General features: G+C 44.6%; 1 protein-coding gene across 1 annotated transcript in view; it reads left to right on the top strand.

Moving 5' to 3' along the window:
• The window catches only part of NCMAP (non-compact myelin associated protein), a 53072-nt gene extending 35724 nt beyond the window's left edge, over positions 1–17348 (top strand). The window contains exons 2-4 of the mRNA XM_075603720.1: positions 10240–10329; positions 12837–12921; positions 15264–17348. Of these exons, the coding sequence (XP_075459835.1) occupies positions 10245–10329; positions 12837–12921; positions 15264–15405 (312 nt within the window). The 5' untranslated portion in view covers positions 10240–10244 and the 3' untranslated portion in view covers positions 15406–17348. The remainder of the gene's footprint in view (positions 1–10239; positions 10330–12836; positions 12922–15263) is intronic.
• Positions 17349–18655: the final 1307 nt, after the last annotated feature.

The raw sequence follows: 18655 nt of genomic DNA, 5'->3' as shown, positions 1-18655 counted from the left end.
TCAAATTTTAGTAAGAAAGGCATCAATCGCCCAGATGTGACCCCCTCAAATGGTCAATGTAGTGCAATTTGGTCCTAGGAGTGACTGCCCCTGTGAAAATAATGGACAGTTAAACGTATTTCAATCGAATTGAAGCCTCAGACACTCGAGAAACCAAAGTACAGCAAAGATAAAGTTACCCGTGAGAGTATCTACTGTACATGTCTTCTAACATGACCAAACAACCATCTCTGAGCGGGTCTGCTGACTCTGCACTTCCCTTTCCCAGGCTTAACTGGTCCGGCGTCTGTTGAGCAGGGGGTGGGAGGTGGCCCATTCAGTACAGGTGGTGAGAATAGAGTGATGCCAAGTTAGCGTTGTGGACAGCAAAACTGGCTGGTAAATACCCTGGGTGTTGACATACTGTATGTCTGAGTGGGACTTTAGAAGAGCCACTGGCTGAAAAAAGTCATGCTAGAAGGATTAATGCAGTTGAATGTTGAGATAGAAAATCAGAGTTACAGTACGTTCTTGTGACTGTCTGAGTTTCAGATAATCGTGTGAGGTATGTTGCTGGAGTGAATTCCGGGTGGGGACCTGAGGCAGGGAAGTGTCAGCTCAGGTGCAGCTTAATAACCCAATGTTCAGAATTCTGCGTGGAATGTTCACACCTAAAGTTCCCCATTGTTCTGTTTAAACGAAATATACTGACGTTCTTTATCAGAGATAAAGGGACAGAGCATGAATTACCAGTTAAGGTTAAAATAAAGGCCGCAATCCTCAAATAAGCCTACTGTATATGAGATTAATATTTAATACTTAAATAAAGGTGTTGCCCGCCTCTCATATCTGTTTAAAGGTCCCGCATCCTGCTGGCCAATAGGAGGCGAAAAGGGATGATGTCACGGCCTCCTATTGGCCTGCGGGATGCAGGACCTTTTTTTGTTTCAACATTTTTATTGCATTTTCAGAGCAGAATATCACATAATACAAAAATTAATTTTTGTATTAAGTTAATTACAAGCTTGTCACGGTAGCTTGTGACAGGTTGTAATTTACACCAAAACTATATATAAATATATATAATATATATATACCTGGGTTTGAACTGGGACGAGACATATATATGATAAAATATAATTTATTCCTTGATAAAGGTGAACACACAATAATGTACAAATAACAGGCAAAATATAGACACTTACTTAACATGGAAATGATGAAGCAGTCATATCTGGACTGGCAGTTCATGCAGCACTCTTCATAGTCATCAAGACACCAAAGACATGACAGACCTCTGGCAGGAAGACAGTGCATAGCGTTTCTCTCAGCAATCAGGAAATCATTCAGCAAACGAAGACACAGGAATATAGGGAACAGCAGTTTATATATCCTTTGTCCCTCTATTCTTAACCTTAAGCACAGGGGATTGGTTTTCAATTACCTCCAGCCACTCACTAACGTGGGAAAGCATTCTGACCCATGCCCCCCTGCTAGTTGGTACATGCGCAGTAGAACTCTGGGGTCTCTTTTCTGAAGCCCCACATTTGCATCAGGAATGCCAGCCAGTCTATCCATTTGGAGTTCTGGCAGGAAAACCTTTGTTGAAAGGTGTGAAGTGGGACACTTAAAGACTGCTCTGGCTTGAGCCTCCTCCGCCCTTAGGTAAACAGGGAGGGTGACAAGATCCTTTGAACAATACTTAAGTCCTAGACATTTGGGCGTCACCTAGGGCCATCTGCTACCTTATGGCCAAAAGAATTTCCTCTGGAACTTATCCATACCTTAAAACCGAGGACAGGAAGAGAAAAGAATGAAAGGAGATAAGGGAAAAGGTGGAGATGATGTGGGGAGGGAGGGGAGAAGGAGGTGGGGGGAACCTATGTCTTCCCCATCCACCACTTTCCCGAGAAAAATATTAAACAGAAATCCGAATCACGGTTATCTTAATATATTTATTGTTTTTTTTTGTAATTTTTAGTATCCTCCCTTCCTCAGTTCCAACTGTCCTTTTTAATTTTCTTAACTCTGAAGCCATGGTTCCCAAGTTCTATAAAACTTGTCAGTGGACTGTTTCAGATGGGCCGTCAACTTCTCTATAAAATTGACTTAATCTGTCCTTTTCTCTACTGTCTTTCTCGAGGGGGGGGGGGTTCTTCCATGCTGCAGCTATAGAACATCTGGCTGCAGTTAGTATAAAATAAATTAGCCGTTTTAGGGAAGGGGGAGACATCTTCAACTGGTTTGGCCAGAAGAAAAACCAGTGGGTCAACAGGGATTTTTAACTCAGTAATATTAAGGATGATATTTTGGATCATAGACAAAAACTTTTGTATAGCTGGATATGTCCACCAGATATGAACCATATCTCCCCTTTGTCCACAACCCCTCCAACACAAATCAGAAGTTCATGGATAAATCCGACTCAATCTGCTTGGGGTCAGGTACCATTGTAATAACATTTTGTAAATATTTTCTTTGCTCATTGTACAGATAAAGAGGTACAGTATTTGCTGCCGATTCCCAAACATCCTCCCAATCATCCCTGTCGATCTCTCCATTCCTAAATATATTTTTGAGATCATAACCTTTCTGGTAGATATCTCTCCTGCAGTATATCTCAAAATTTGAAAGATTGGGAAAAGCACGATTCTGGGAAACTTTGAAGAGAAAATGTCTGATTTGAAGAAATTTGAACGAATGAGGGTCCGGGGACTTTGTATTTACTTTGGAGTTCTTGATAGGAAAGTATCTTCCCCTTTTCGACCAGATCTGCCATTATCTTATCATCTAAACTAAATTGTCTTGGGGCACAACCTGGGGGGGGGGGAAACTGGGGTTATTGAAAAGGGGGGTTGGTTGAGAAGGGGGAGACGCAAGACTATATTTCATTTGGGTTGTGTTCCAAATGTTCCATGTGCACCTCATCGACCTCCAGGCTGAACCTCTTGCTAATAGGATCCTTAATCGCAGGAGCCCATGAGGACATTGGTAGAGATAAGGGCCCCGAATAATTAGATTCAATGGCCATCCAACAGCAACCAGCCGGATCAGTATTCCAGATCACCACCTCTTTCAGCTGAGCTGCTTGGTCATATTTTAGGACACCAGGAACCCCCAAACCTCCTCTCGCCCTTAAGGCCAACATTAACTGCCCTCGCTAACCTTGGTCTTTTTCCTCACCAAATAAACTGGAAAATCCTACCTTGTACATTTTTTGGGCTCGGAAGCAGGTATACAGACCGGGAGAGTTTGGAAATAACAAAGAAAAGAAAAAAAAGCCAATTTAATATTTCAAAAGTACTTCAATCTCCTAAACGAAGAGTCCAGTTCTAAACATAAAAATAGCGTGGGAAAGCCCAAGAAGAAATCTCTTAATACAGGGGCGCTCGTCTCCAGTCCTAAAGAAATTGTGACGCGCTTTGAGTCCCACGGGGGGAAGAGCGCTATATGAGATAAAGTTATATGTTTATTAGAATTAAACAGGCTCTGAGAAAATCCCAAACGTATCCGTTTTACACAGGAGATAAGTGAGAATGTCTATGGCTGTACCCTACAGAGCAGCAATACAGAAGGCCTAACATAGCCCAGAGATGTTTTCTATAGTCACATGCTGTTGACCGGCTGCTTGCTGAATGCAGCACAAAGCCTCGCTTCATGCAGTTGCTGATACACATATTTATCCTGATGAACGGCCAGACTCTAAGAGGCCTGACATTTTTCGCGTAAACATTTTTACGCTAATTAAAGACTCCACTCTTTTGGCATTAAAAACAAGTGTTAAGTAAGCAGTGTCATTAATATTTTTTTTAAAAGCAGGTTAATATATAATATACATCTGTCTTATTTTAGATAATATCATTGTGTATTCCTCATAATGTCTGGCATTAAACAGCGTCATGATTAAGCAGTGCATTTCATTTGTTTATTATACTGTAAGAAAAACCTATGTTGTATTATTATGTATATGCATAATCATTTTGGAATTTAACATGAACAAACATCTTCATGCATTCAATATTTCAGCATTCAGGGAAGTAAGACGGGGCTAATTTAGGGGTAAGAATTCGTTTTAATTGGGCTCACAGACATTTATAGCTGTGTTGACTCCTAATGCCATCACCTTATGCTTTTTAAAGGGACAGTTTCCCCTGCATGTATATTTTTGTAAATAATAAACAGTAACAATCGACAAAGCTAGCTGCAAACTAGCCACATAGAAATATATATACAGGACTCACAGTGAGGACCCACAGCCGAACTCTGAAGAACCTGCACCCCGAGCAAAAGTTGGGGCTATCTATACCATTTGCGCTTCCTATGGTAATCAATGGCCACTGACGTCATGGCGACCCGAGATCAAATGGCGCCACAACGTCACATCACAACGCATTGCCATGACAACATGGCATCATGTGAAGCCGTGACGTCGTGTTGCCATGATGCCATGACGTAATGATGTCGGACGCTCTGGAGGAGGGCCATCCTCGAGCTTACAGGTGTCAGAAAGGCAGGTCCGCCGCTGCTCGTAACACCGAGTGTCCCGGCCTCTGTCCCAAACACCCCTTTCGTCTCTACTCAGCTGGGCCAGGTGAGGCACAACATGTAGAACCCAGACCAACAGTATCTTTCTAGTGGACTCTGTCCCACAGTACATCTTCGCTATATAAATTCTGTCATCAATAGAGTCCAAGTAATTCTGGTAGGCCTTTTCCTCTTCCAAAGGAGTTGTGTGGTGCCTCTCCCCTGCACCGTGTGCCAGAAGGACGCCGGGGAGCGCCGGCTCACTCACCCGGTGTTCACTTTCTGGCTTGTGACGGATCTCACGTCTCGTGATATTTGGTGCTAGAATGCTTGTGACTGCTCTGCGGACCTCCGAACACCTCTCCCACCTCTCCAAAAATGACAGGCTCTCCAACTCGCGTTTCGCCCGACGGCATCGTCAGGAGTTCCTTTTAAGCTTCACTGTCTGTATCAATATAATCTTTTCAACCTACACTATTGGATCCTTTTTTTATCTTTCCTATGACCCCCGGAGGAAGAAACAAGCTCCCTGCCTCTACGTGAAAGAAGTAAGGTAAAAACTAAGCAGTTTATGGTTTATTCTGTTATTCATCACTTTATTTTTGCACAATTGAATTATATTTTGCACAACTGCTGGTATTTATCAGCACAAAAATCACTTTGCACAATATTTAGCACGTTATTTACACTATTTAAGCATTCCCCCTTTTTTTTTTTCATTCACTTGTTTTCAGAATTTAGAGACAAATTCTTTTTGGGTTTAGACCTGCCATTTTTGATATTTAACACACTCAATTCACATTACAAGCGCCGGGTTATTTTTTCTTTTAGTTGCAATACACGTTGCAAATCATACTTTCAGGGAATCGTCCTCTATAGTTTGATTGAATCGGACCCACTAACAAGTTCATCTAGCATCACTGTCTCCTTACAAGCTTATGCAACGGGTAACTAAGCCTACGTACCTCCTCTAGATCCTCTAAAACAGGGATGCACAAACTCTTCTCCCTGCGCCCCCCGGCCTGATCTCACACCCTGCTCGCGCCATTTCCCCCCGTCTAGGCTCCGGCGTCAAATGACACCACAGGGTCATGTGATGTCACGTTGTCACGGCAACGCAATGTCACTTGACCCCGCCGCATCATTGGTTGCCATGGCACCAAGCCGCTGGAAAGTTAAGGCAAGTAAAGTTACAGAGGCCTCGCGCGATCCCCGGCATTTAATTTAACCGCCGCGCACCCCCCCCCTCCTAGAAAATCTTGTGCCCCCCCCCCCAGTTTGCGCATCCCTGCTCTAAAAGGCGCTTACTGAAGAACGAGATACATTGCACACTGGTGACTAACGCTATATTACGTTAGCTTCCCATGACACGGCTACTGATTAGTACCAGCTCTAACATTAATCTTGCCTCACTTACTAGCTTTAAATATGTGGGTATGTGCCTTGACTCCCCATGTAAGATTTGGTTTGTATATTGACAAATTGACATCCAAAATATGTCCCAAACTGGGTGTACTTTATAGAAATAAATCCTGCCTAAGCGCATTGCACAGCAGAAACTAATGACAATTTTTGACGATGGGGATATAGTGTATGGTACAGCGCCCCAAATTCGCTTCCGCAAACTTGACATTCTTAACAACTCAATATGCCATGTTGTCTCATTATGTCACTTCAATGCCGCCATTGTCATACGTTAATTGGACTAAGTTGGCAATCCCTTGAGACGCAACGTACATCTTTCCAGTCCCACCTTCAAATATTTCATCAACAAAGTACTCAATTATCTGAGCATTCTTCTCACCCCTCACTGGACACGTCACTTCTCTCTTTAGATTCGCCTCCAGAAACCTGCTTATATTCCCATGGTTCAATAAAGATCCCGGGCGCTCTGCCTCGTGCCGATCACCCCACTGCTGGAACAATGTACCCCTCAAATGTAGTCCCTCAAATCTACCTCCTGTCCTCTTTATTTCCATAAATCAGTATTTCTCCCAAACAGCAATAAAGGTTTTTTTTTTTTTAACCAATTGTGTCTATATAAAACAAAGCACAGAGCTTCCCTGATGAAAATATTCTGCGGTAAACAAACAAACATTGATGATATAGCTCCGGGCTGTTAAAAATAAAAAGCCACACAAATATCATTACAGCTGCAGGGGACTCACAAGAGGAAATTGTATATTATTTATCGTGTGTTCAGAAACCACAAAATCGTGTTTGCACAAGACATTCTGACAAGGAGCGGTTTATAAGGAGGGCGTTTCAACACCGGTGCGTGTTTTAATAGAGAGCCTCGTTGTAAGTTGTTAAGAAAACATAAATACCTTTTTTATTGAACTTCCACCGTTTTGCGGTGCTGTTTGTAACGTTACATTTTGTACGCAGAATGAGTGACAAAAGTAATTTTGTTGACAAAAATATTTCAGGCATTTGACCAGATTTGTTTTGGCCCAAAAAGGCCTTAGAGAAGCAATTCCCGCCCCAAATGGACTTGTTTTTCAATCTTAAAACGGCAACCCCAGCTCTTATTAAAACACCTTTTTTTTTTTGCATATTAATAGATCGTTAGTTGGTTGCCTCAGAAACCTGGTGTGGCAGCGGGTCCACGAGGAGAGGCTGGGAAAACACTGAAAGGGGGGGGGGGTGAGATCATCCGGAGTCTGAAATCTGGGTTGGGCTGAGAGAGCAAAACCCGTAAGTCAGACTGGGGGTAGAGTTAGCACCTCTGATCATTCCGCTTCTAAAGCGAGATCAACCCGGGGCCAATAGGCTGTTAAACCAGGCGCTTTGTCACTTTTTGTTAGACGCGGTTCAGATGAAGCAGTTTGCCATAGAGACTACCGTTTTCTCGTGCCAAAACATGCGGTTTGGCAATGACAACTTCGGAGCGACCAGAATAGGTCCCCATGTGTCTTAAGACACTGTGACCTGCCTTTAAGCCGTTGCACCCATTTTACCCGTTGTATTGTTATTTTTTTTTACCGTATTTGAACCCGGGGTCCTCTGAAACTGACTTGTGCTATAAAAATCTTAGCAGAGCCTCTGGTTCTCGATCTACTTACCGGTTTATCATCATTTGTACATACATGTAGCTCTCCAGGGCTGCGGTATGGTATAATATGTGGTGATACTGCCCCTGAATCCAGACTAAGGTATTGTACAGAATGGCTAGATGAGCATGAGCTCAGTGTATCCTCGAGCTCCGGTAGATGTGGATGGAGCAATCTGGCTGGGTCCCTAGTTGGGGACAAATATGGAATATTTATCTGTTATAAATAAAAGCTGTGGCCATGTGTATGGTGTGGCTATTGGGAATGGGAGAGGGGTCCAGCTCGAGGCATGGGTAAGTCAAGGAACATACGGTACTATGTGCAATTGGACAGAGATACAGTAGGAGGAAGTTACACCATGGATGTCTGTGGGAGTTTCCTTTTGTGTTGAAATAAATTGCCTTCATGTAGATTGTAATCATTTTACACGGCTAAGTCTGCTGTTATTACTGCTCGAAAAATCTCTATACATGTTGGTGTATGTATGTAATATATACCATCGTCTTCAACCCTAGTCGATACACTGCTGGATGAAGGCCTCCCTCCCCAATGATCTTCCGGGTACTGCGGTTGAAGCCTCTCTTCTTCTCGTTGCTGCAACACATTTTCTGATTTAATTCTCCCATTTTACTATTGGTCGTCGTCTTGGTCTTTTGATCTCTCTGCTAATCCAGTGGAGTACCATCTTTGTCCAGCGATGGTCGTTTCTTCTTGCAATGTGCCCGGCCCACTGGCATTTTAATTTCTTCACCCATGTGATGATGTCACAGACTTTTGTTTGGTTTCGAACCCATTCATTCTTTTTCCTGTCTCTTCGAGTAATACCCAGCATGCATCAATTTCTTCCCCCTTGTGATGTCACATACATATATAATTTTTTGCGTGTGCATATACATATAATTGTGTTTTTCAACCAAATGTCCTAGGAACCCTTGGGTTCCCCTGGGCATCCCTTAAAGGTTCTGTACAGTTTTCAGGTACTTTCAAAATTGTACCAAATATAGAAGAATTTACATTGCATCTGATCTCAGACGCACTATTAGAGAGGGTTTGGGTTCCTTACAATGCATCTGATCTCACACGCGCTATTAGAGAGGGTTGGGGTTCCATACAATGCATCTGATCTCAGACACGCTATTAGAGAGGGTTGGGGTTCCTTACAATGCATCTGATCTCAGACACGCTATTAGAGAGGGTTGGGGTTCCTTACAATGCTTCTGATCTCAGACGCGCTATTAGAGAGGGTTGGGGTTCCTTACAATGCATCTGATCTCAGACGCGCTATTAGAGAGGGTTGGGGTTCCTTACAATACATCTGATCTCAGACGCGCGATTAGAGAAGGTTGGGGTTCCTTGCAATGCATCTGAATGCAGACGCGCTATTAGAGAAGGTTGGGGTTCCTTGCAATGCATCTGATCTCAGACGCGCTATTAGAGAGGGTTGGGGTTCCTTACAATGCATCTGATCTCATAAGCGCTATAAGAGAGGGTTGGGGTTCCTTACAATGCATCTGATCTCAGACGCGCTATTAGAGAGGGTTGGGGTTCCTTACAATGCATCTGATCTCATAAGCGCTATTAGAGAGGGTTGGGGTTCCTTACAATGCATCAGATCTCAGACGCGCTATTAGAGAGGGTTGGGGATCCTTACAATGCATCTGATCTCAGACACGCTATTAGAGAGGGTTGGGGTTCCTTACAATGCATCTGATCTCAGACGCGCTATTAGAGAGGGTTGGGGTTCCTTACAATGCAATGCTCTTCACATCAGTATTACACATGACATTATAATATAACACATAATTGAAATAAGCGCTTCAGACATAAAAGTAATATTGGAAAAGGAGTTCCTGTCCCAAAGAGCTTACAATCTAAGTGGGAAGAACGTACAGAGACAGTAGGAAGGTGTTCTGGTAAGTGCGTCTGCAAGCCGCCAACGTCGATGTATGGGGTGTATAGTATGGGCCACGGAACTGCCCTTATGCTTCATTAAGGAGGTGGGTTTGGTTTTAAGATGGGTCTCAAAGGTGGATAGAGAGGTTAAGGCTGTGTTCGGCTATGGCAATGGAGCGCCGCGTCAAAACAAGCTGATGTAATTAGTTGCGTGCGCCTATAGTGGGTGCGACCGCGACGGCGCAACAATATTCGCTGAAGTCAATAAAATTAGATTTTGCCAGCGATCGCCGCGTGACGTCAGCGGCGCGTGAGCGGTTCAGCCAACGAGGGCGAACCGCTCGCGGCCACACCCCTCGGTCACCCTCTCTTGTCTCCTGCACTATAAGCAGAAATCGCTATTACAACGGCGACGGATGACGTCACGCGGTCACGTCGCCTAAGCCAGGACTATCAGCGCAGGCGTAGTCGGATATTGAGGGGAAGGGCACATGAAGCGTGGTTTTACATTTGGCAACCCGGTTGTTTCTTGCATAGATATAACGCCAATACTGCATTGAAACCTCTTCACGTGAAGTCGATGAGATCGGTGACGCTATTAGCAAATGAGACGCGCAGAGACACAGCGAGAGCTGGCAGGTGCGGTCATTGTGATAAATGAATTACCACCGCGATCACCTTGTTCTCCTTTTGAAGCAGCTGATTGCGTGCCAGTGTTCATAAAGAATGTAATGTTTGTTGTATCTAAGGTGAAAATTCAGTGTTATCTTCATGTCTTTGTTTTGTACAGTTAGCATGGCGACGACACCTCAATTAATGAACACAACGTTATCTCCGATAAATATAACGACCAGGTCACTGGAACAGGCCCTTTACCAAAGTAAGTACCATTTTTTTTTAATCATGTACTTGTCATACTAGCAGAGGGATCTTCAGTGCATGCAAGGGGTTAACTGCAATAGGAAACCACAATGCGTTAACAAGGATGAGGCAGCAGAAGGCTTTCCCAAGGCCCAGGACTAGAGTCTCAACACACCTCTCTCTCTCACAATCTCTATCACCTCTCACTTCTCTCTCTCTCTCTCCTATCTTTCGCACCCCCTCCTCCTCTATCTGTCACTCTCCCCCTCTCTTTCTCTCACCCATCCCCCTTTGTTTATCTCGCTCTCTCCTCACTCTTCTCTCTCTCTCTCCCTACTATTCTCTCTCTCTCAATCTCCCCCTTCTTCTCTCCCCACTCTTCCATCTCACGCTCTCCCCTTCACTCTCACTCTGCCCCTTCTCCCTCACTCTTAACCCTTCTCTCTCTCTCTTTCCTCCCATCTCTCTCCACCCTCTTTCTTACCCCCCTCCAAGGTCCCGGGAATGCTGGTTGGGCCTCGCACCAAAGTTAGCTGACGGCAGTTATATACTGTAGATTTAGCCGGCGTTTCCCAACAAAAGACTTACAAGGGGGAATTAGAAAGACAGGATCGGCATAGACACTCGACGATACAGAAAGCGACAGAGAAAAGGGAGGATGTTTAGTGAGGTTGCGGGGCAGTAAGGGGGGGACAGAAAGAATGGCGGTTTTCCTGCATCAGTTTCCACTAGAATCCGTATTCTCATAAATGGGAATTTTAGAGGGTCCTAAACCCCCAACCTCCAAATCTTTGACATGTTTCCTTGTGCACTGAATACAGAATGGGAGGACCATAAATGCATTGGAGAGACACCATTGAGTTTGGGTTTTATTCATTAAGGCTCGTTAGTTCATATTTAAGCTTGCTGTAGGAAAGCTGCCATGAATTTGGACAAAAGCTTCCTGGAGATATTGCTGCCAGTTACTATAGTGCATTGGTGGACAACTTCAGTCCTCAAGGGCCACCGACAAGCCAGGTTTTAAGGATATCCCTGCATCAGCACAAGTGGCTCAATCAGTGGCTCAGTCGTTGACAAAATGAGGACTGGAGTTGGCCACTCCTGCTATAGTGGCATAATAAATACAAATCCTCTGGAGAGAGGTCACTAAGCTTTGATAACGAGTATTGGAGCTCGATCAACGTCAACAGCCATCGACTGAAATGGCGGTCAATGGCATTCGAGCTCCGACACGTGTTATTGGAACGTTGGAAATCCCCCTCACTAATACCTCGGTGTCCACAGGTACGTTTTTAATCCCCACTGGCATTGCTTGTTCGGGGTTTGTTACATAATTAAGGTTCCTTCTAAAAATCAGCGAGACTCATGGAAACTCCGCAAGAGTTGACCAAAACAGGGAATCATTTCCTGGTAACAGAAAGGGAAGTAATAATTTAAAAGGCGCACCGATAAACATTAAATTCAGACGTATTGCAGACTGTTTTCACTGTTGTTTTCTTCTTCTTAAAAAACTGGGGATAAAACTCTCCACTAAATAACAAACACTGATAAAAAAGAATCCATTCCTATAAGGAATATATCCTATTCGGGTTGCCAGGTGTCCATTATTGAACCGAAATGCCCTATATTTGGACACTCTGTTGTAGGATAAGGCGTCAGGCTCTTGATAGGTTACTGCCATGTATGATGGGTAAAGCATGTTTTTGGGAATTATGTATGAAGGAATGTGATTTATTCCCTTTTGACCTACTTTCGGAGTCCGCTATTCTCAGAAACGGCTATAACTAGTGTCTTCTTATCTAACCATAAGACTTTTCTACTGGTCAGTGCCTATCAGAGGAAAAGGCCACCTAGCTGTGTGAAACTACAAAACACTGAAATCTTCTGCGTGCACAGAGCTGGTACAGAGGGCAGCTTCTGCTGCTGACCCCCCCCCCCCCCCCTTGCTGTAGCTACGCAATAATAAAGGTCTCTGGTAGTCTGTTATCCTAAAACAAGCTTTGTTTCTTCCACACTGTCCAGTAAAGAATGAGAGGCAATCCTGGACATGTATATGACCGGTATTACCTCTATGGACATAGTAACCTGACTGGCTTGAGGCGAAGGATTTCTCCAAGCAGGGAGAGAGAAAGGCTATTGCTAGGGGGGGCTGGGCAGCTTCCTCCATCCTGATTGGCCGCATTACCCAGCAACAGCCAATCAGGAGGAGGTGTCAGGAGCCTGGAGCCAAGGAGAGGAGGAAACAGCATGGAGCGGAGACAGGTTAGAGGGGTGTGTGTGTATCTTAACCGCGTCACACTTTTCACCGTTGCGTCCAGTATTTTTGGAGCAGCCACCTAGCAACCCTATATCCTAGATGCCTTCTTCTACTTTCCTGGCACACAGACCTGTGTCACTTTGATGAATACATTTCTTCTATTTTGACACAAACACACTTTGTATTTTTAGGATGCGGTCTGGCTGTAATAAATCCTAAAATGTATAATATGGCGTTTGTTTGCTGAACGCTTTCCCTTTGCTTTTCAGGTGCTGGTGCAATAGTGGCCGCCATTGTTGTTGGAGTAATTATCATATTTTCCTTGGTCCTGATTGCTCTGAAGATGTACAACAGGTATTTCAATGAGCTGTTACAATGATTAAACGTGTCTACTCCCTTTGGTAGCCCCAGGACACAGTCACTACACCATGAAGACCGGCACTCCGGGGCTCCTATAGCGTTGTGACTACGTCATTCCCAAAGGACTCGTTTATTCCGGGTTAGGTCACGTCCTGCGTTCGGCCGCGGATATGCCCTCCTCCTCTTCCTTTCCCTCTAAAATGGCTGCCATGGTCACATGACTGCTGTTGAGTGCGGTCATGTGACCGCGCTGTGCTGGAGCAGCCGGGTCCCACAACCCCCTCCGGCACTCGAAGGGTTAAAGCAACATTCGAAGTTGTATGGACTGTATAGCTCTACTTGTGTAAGCGCCATGCGGGTACATAGCTCTTCCCAGCAGTAATACATACGCTCCAAAACAATACAAGACCTGATGGGAAGAAACGCTTTGAACAAAAAAGTCAACATTAGGAAAGGGTGTTGCTGCCCCGAGGAGCTTACAATCTAAGTGGTATTTAGGGAGAACGTACTTGTTACTCAGAATTGTCATTCACCATTAGGGAAATGCCATTGAAAAGCAGTGGCAAGGTGCTGCTTGCAAGAGAGCTTATATCTGCCCTGTGTCTGATGGTAAATAGCTTTCATAATTAAACGCTAGCTGTCACGTGGAGAAACTTTACAACAGATATCAGCTGCACCCCAGAAGTAATATATATAACGATATAATCACCGGTGCTCCTGGCTCAGGGAATCCCTGTCTGTACTCCAAAGTCAGCGAGCCAAATTAGAAGCAGGGCCCTACGGATGCCAGCGACACTTGAGAAAGGCAGCTGTATCTGCCGAAACGTCGGAACATCGGCTAAAGAAACAGTTTTGTTTTTGCAGAAATCCGTAGTGCTTCTAATTTGGCTTTCTCAGGTGGAAAACTTTCCCACTATAATGACATTTAAACGTTTAAACCAGGACTTGGGGTGCCCAATGTTTGCGCCGATTACTTATGCACAAGTTATTGTGCTGTACACGGCTGCTCCCCCAAAAAGAGAGTCACCCCATTTGGTAATGAAGCTGGCAAGGTGTGTGCCAATCACATTTTACATAGAAGCTGCTTATTCTTGTACAGTACCGTCCCCTTACATCTCACTGCGTCCCTTACATCTCACTGCGTCCCTTACATCTCACTGCGTCCCTTACATCTCACTGCGTCCCTTACATCTCACTGCGTCCCTTACATCTCACTGCGTCCCTTACATCTCACTGCGTCCCTTACATCTCACTGCGTCCCTTACATCTCACTGCGTCCCTTACATCTCACTGCGTCCCTTACATCTCACTGCGTCCCTTACATCTCACTGCGTCCCTTACATCTCACTGCGTCCCTTACATCTCACTGCGTCCCTTACATCTCACTGCGTCCCTTACATCTCACTGCGTCCCTTACATCTCACTGCGTCCCTTACATCTCACTGCATCCCAGACTTTGTCGATATTTCTTATCCCAAGTTTCGAATCCCCTCTCGGTGTTAGCTTCCATTACCTGCTGGAAGGCGAATCCATGAATCCCCACCCTTTCTGTGAATAATTACTTCCTCACATTCCTCCCGGAGCCTCTCGCCCTCCAGTTTCCGAGCGTGACCTCTTGTTCTAGCACTTCTCTTTCTCTGAGATTTGCTTCCCTCCTGCACCTTGCTGAAACTCTGCATGTGAAAGCTTCTATCCTACCCATCTCTCGTACTTCAAAGCTATTTTATGTATCCATCAGCCTTCTCTGATATGTTTTTGTGGTCTTTTTGTCACTTTATAGAGTTTCTCGTTGATCGCCAGCAAAAAAAAGTGCTAGAAGTCTGTTGTCACACAAAAATAGACATGTATTGTATGAGGTGGTGAGGACTATGCCTCATTTTAGTATCTCTTGTTTGCACAATCTCTAATTTATGTATGTCCTTCTGGAGATGTGAGCTCCAGAACTGAACACAGGACTCTAGGTGAGATCTTGTAAAGATCATCATATACCGCCATTTCCTAATGTTGTGTGGTTATTTAGTCTTTCATGTGCTTTATGGTGCAAACAATGCAACCATTTGGCCTCACCTAGACTAATATGTTCTGTTCTGGAGAAGTTGTCTATACTGATAAGATCATATCTTGTATAGTGTGTTCTGAATATGGGCCTCCAGCTGGTAAGACTTTATGTAGAGTAGCGTGTTCTGTTCTGGAGCTCCTCGCCTTCAGAACTGAACGCAATGCTCCAGGTGAGGTGATACCAACAGTCTGTCTTATCCCTCCCCTCTGTCGTGCTGAGGTCTTTTAACTCTTCCTTCGAGATTCCCCACTCACTATTTTTTTTTGTCTCACCCCAGACACACGAGGATGGAGAGGGAGCTGGGTATGAAGAGCATGAAAGCCGCGAACATTCACAGCATACACGGGCACAACAGCTCCATCAGCCTACCCACCTCTTTAACATCAGTTCCACCTGACATCCACCTGGAGAACAGATGACAACAGTGAGATGCCTCAGCTCGGAAAAATGAAGTTCAACCTTGCCTTGCCTTGAAGTTAATTTAGGATTGTGACTTGCAAACACCGGATCTCTGAACCCCCCGAGGCTCAGGATTTGAGCAAATGGCCCCTTTCCCTTTTAGACACTGCCAACCCTTGCATTCACAACACCTTTTCAGTACGGAAATGCAACAGACTCTGGCCCAACATGTGCCAACAGGAGAAAGTCGTACGTGTGTAGGAATTCAACTATGCTACAGCGATACTGACCAACCCTTCCTAGTTGTGATGGAGAACTCATGGTTTGCGGGAAATGTCCTGCTTTCTCCCTGATAAAAGTTCTCCTCCCAGTGCAAGTCAGTGGGACATTAACCCATTCACTGCCAGAAGGGCCTGCAAAGCAGAGAACTGCTAATTCAGGATGGGTGTTGGTCTGTGGATAATAGTTTCATTATATAAACAAAGGAGCAGTCTCACGTACTGTAGGTGAATAGTGGTTATTTGCTATATATATATATATATATATATATATATATATATATATATATATATATATACAGATCTTGGTGATTAATAGCTTTAAAAATCAGACATGATCGGTATTTGTAACTATGTTTTGATATTCAATTGTTTTTATTTATAACTCAGATTGAGCTTCAATCATGTTTTCTCAACACTTCAAAAAAGTAATTAGATGTATGTACATACACCCCATGTCAAATGGTCATATAGAAAGACAGGGGACCAGACAGACATAAGGGTAAAAAAATTCAAAAATCGACCTTAAATATCAGGTCACATTATAAGCAGATGAGAACAATGTACATTTCATTAGACTTGGTTTCAAAATACCTGGACTTGTCTAATTGCCATGGAGGTTCGAGATGACCCATTAACCAGAACGCTGTAGTGTAGTTTGGTGCTGAATATGAATTTGAAATGCCCTACAAAAATGTCCACACCGCAACATCTACCAAAGCTGGGGGCGTCCGGGTCAACCTGCAAAGCCACAACGGAGACATCGTTAAGCAGGGGACTGACACCCCCAAAAGGGATTACATTTTCAGAAATGCAGACAGTCCCCGCTTGTAACTAAGAGAAGAAGTGATTCTCCATATCGCAGGACGCCAGCAGGCTGGCCACTGGGCGCGCAATGACTGGCTGGGGATGGACATTGTAGGAGCTTGATGTACTGTCCAGTGGAGAATATGACCATGCATTTCCTGTTTTAATGTTGTTATGTGGTTGTTAGAAGGTCGCATTATGTACGTCAAATCTTTAAAAAGACGACACAAACATGCCATTTTTTTTATTAACATATGATTGAAGCAGGGGGCCTCCGGAGCTGAACCCCATTAATTGCAGTAACGGGGACCCCCTGCTTCCCAAGATACTTATCTCCATAGAGGGTGCCGGTCAATGGGAAGCCGCGACGTCTTCTGGTTCCGCGTCCTATTGGCCCAAGTGACCCGGAAGCTTGAAACTTTGCCGAAGTACCGGCACCCCCTTCGGAGGTCTGTATCCCGGGAAGCAAGCGGGGGGTCCCCGAAACTGAAATTCATTGGGTTCAGCTCCAGAGACCCCCTCCCCCCCCCAAACCTATGTTAAAAAAATAAATTAAAAGTGCATGAATTGCTCCTGTAAGAATGAAGTGTTTGAGGTGTCTCGTTCAGTAACCTTCTCTCTGTACAGGGTACGATACAGGTATGTGCGCTTTTGAAGACAGGCGCTTAAGTGATGGATATAGGATATAGTTTGGGATGGACGATAAATTATATCAAGTGAATATTTAATCCCTTCACTGCCGGAGCATCGGACTTAACCTCAGGGACTTTTCACAAAGCCCAAAACTCTCACATTTTGATGATCACCCGTTCGGTGCATTATTAGGACCTCAATGCTGCTCATGTTTTTAAAGTTTATTGAGTACTACGTTTGGAATAAAAACGTTTGGTCTTTTAAAGTGATTTTAACTTGCATGTGTCCTTTGTGAATAACGCGTGACCCTACGTGATATACCCTTTGTGAATAACGCGTGAATTCATTTCTTAACCCTTTGGCTGCCACACAGGTCAGAAAAACAAAAGCAGTGCGGTACTGGGCCCTCCTGAAAGCTAAGGGTTAAAAGACCATGTACACTTTTGATAGATAGGAAGCCATAGTGCCTGCTGTGTTATGGTTAGAGATTATATATGTATATGCAGGGCCGGTGCAACCAGAGCAGAACGCGTTGGGAGGTGGCGGCAGAGGCTGGGAGTAGGCTGCACTCTCCACTGCAGCAGGAACTGCTATTCAGGTCAGTGGAGGAGGGGGTGTAAAAACAGTGGAGGAGGTGGGTGCAAAAACGGAGGGGGAGGAGGGTGCAAATATAGAGGGGGGGTACAAAAATAGAGGGGGAGTGCAAAAATAGAGGGGTGGTGTAAAAACGGATGGGAGGGGAGTGTAAAAATTGAATAATGGAGGTGAGGTGTGTGGGGAAGAGAGCAGGGTGGGTGAGAGAGGGGTGTGGGGTTAGGGGGGAAGAGATATGGGGTAAAGGAGAGAGAGGGGGGAGAGACGGGGAGGGGAGAGGAGAGAAAGGGGATGAGAGAGGGGAGTGAGAGAGAGGAGAGAGGGGAGAAAGAGGCAGAGAGGAGAGAGAAAGGAGAACATTTTGCTGCAAGTAGTGTACTCCTGTAGAAGATTTGGGATTGGTGACACTCCTCTTCACCTTATTCAACCCCCCTTATTACTTGGATTTCATTTCTGGCAATTCAGTTTACTCGTCAAAACATTTGCACACATTGGCAGGACATATTTCCTGCGCGCAGTTACCCGCCGGCTGTCAGGTGCAGTCCCTCCTGAGATCCAAATGTAGCAGTGACGGTAACATTGTTACGTGTTTAAGGGTGATTGACTCCTTTGTTTACACAAATGTACACCCTTCTAAGTCATTTTTTATGTGTAAACACGGAGAGGTGAGGCTCGGATTTCCTCTGGCTGCTGCTCCCTTTTGTGCAATGCTACTATTGGTCGAACAGGAGTTTGCGCTGGCAAAGCCCCCCCCCCCTCTCCTCCCTCCTTATTTTTTTCAAAACTTTTTTTATTTTTGAAAAGTGGGAATGGGTAGGGGTACAGAAATATAAAAAGGGGCAGAGGGGCAACATATGCGGGGGGGTAAACAGGGAAACACGTTTTACAATTATTCTCGACAAAGCAAGGGTTTATATCGGTCAAGTATGAACTCATAGAGCGCCGGGCAACAACCCTT

Source organism: Ascaphus truei, chromosome 6, assembly GCF_040206685.1.
Source record: "Ascaphus truei isolate aAscTru1 chromosome 6, aAscTru1.hap1, whole genome shotgun sequence".
NCBI classification, from domain to species: domain Eukaryota; kingdom Metazoa; phylum Chordata; class Amphibia; order Anura; family Ascaphidae; genus Ascaphus; species Ascaphus truei.
This window is presented reverse-complemented; position numbering and strand designations above follow the sequence as displayed.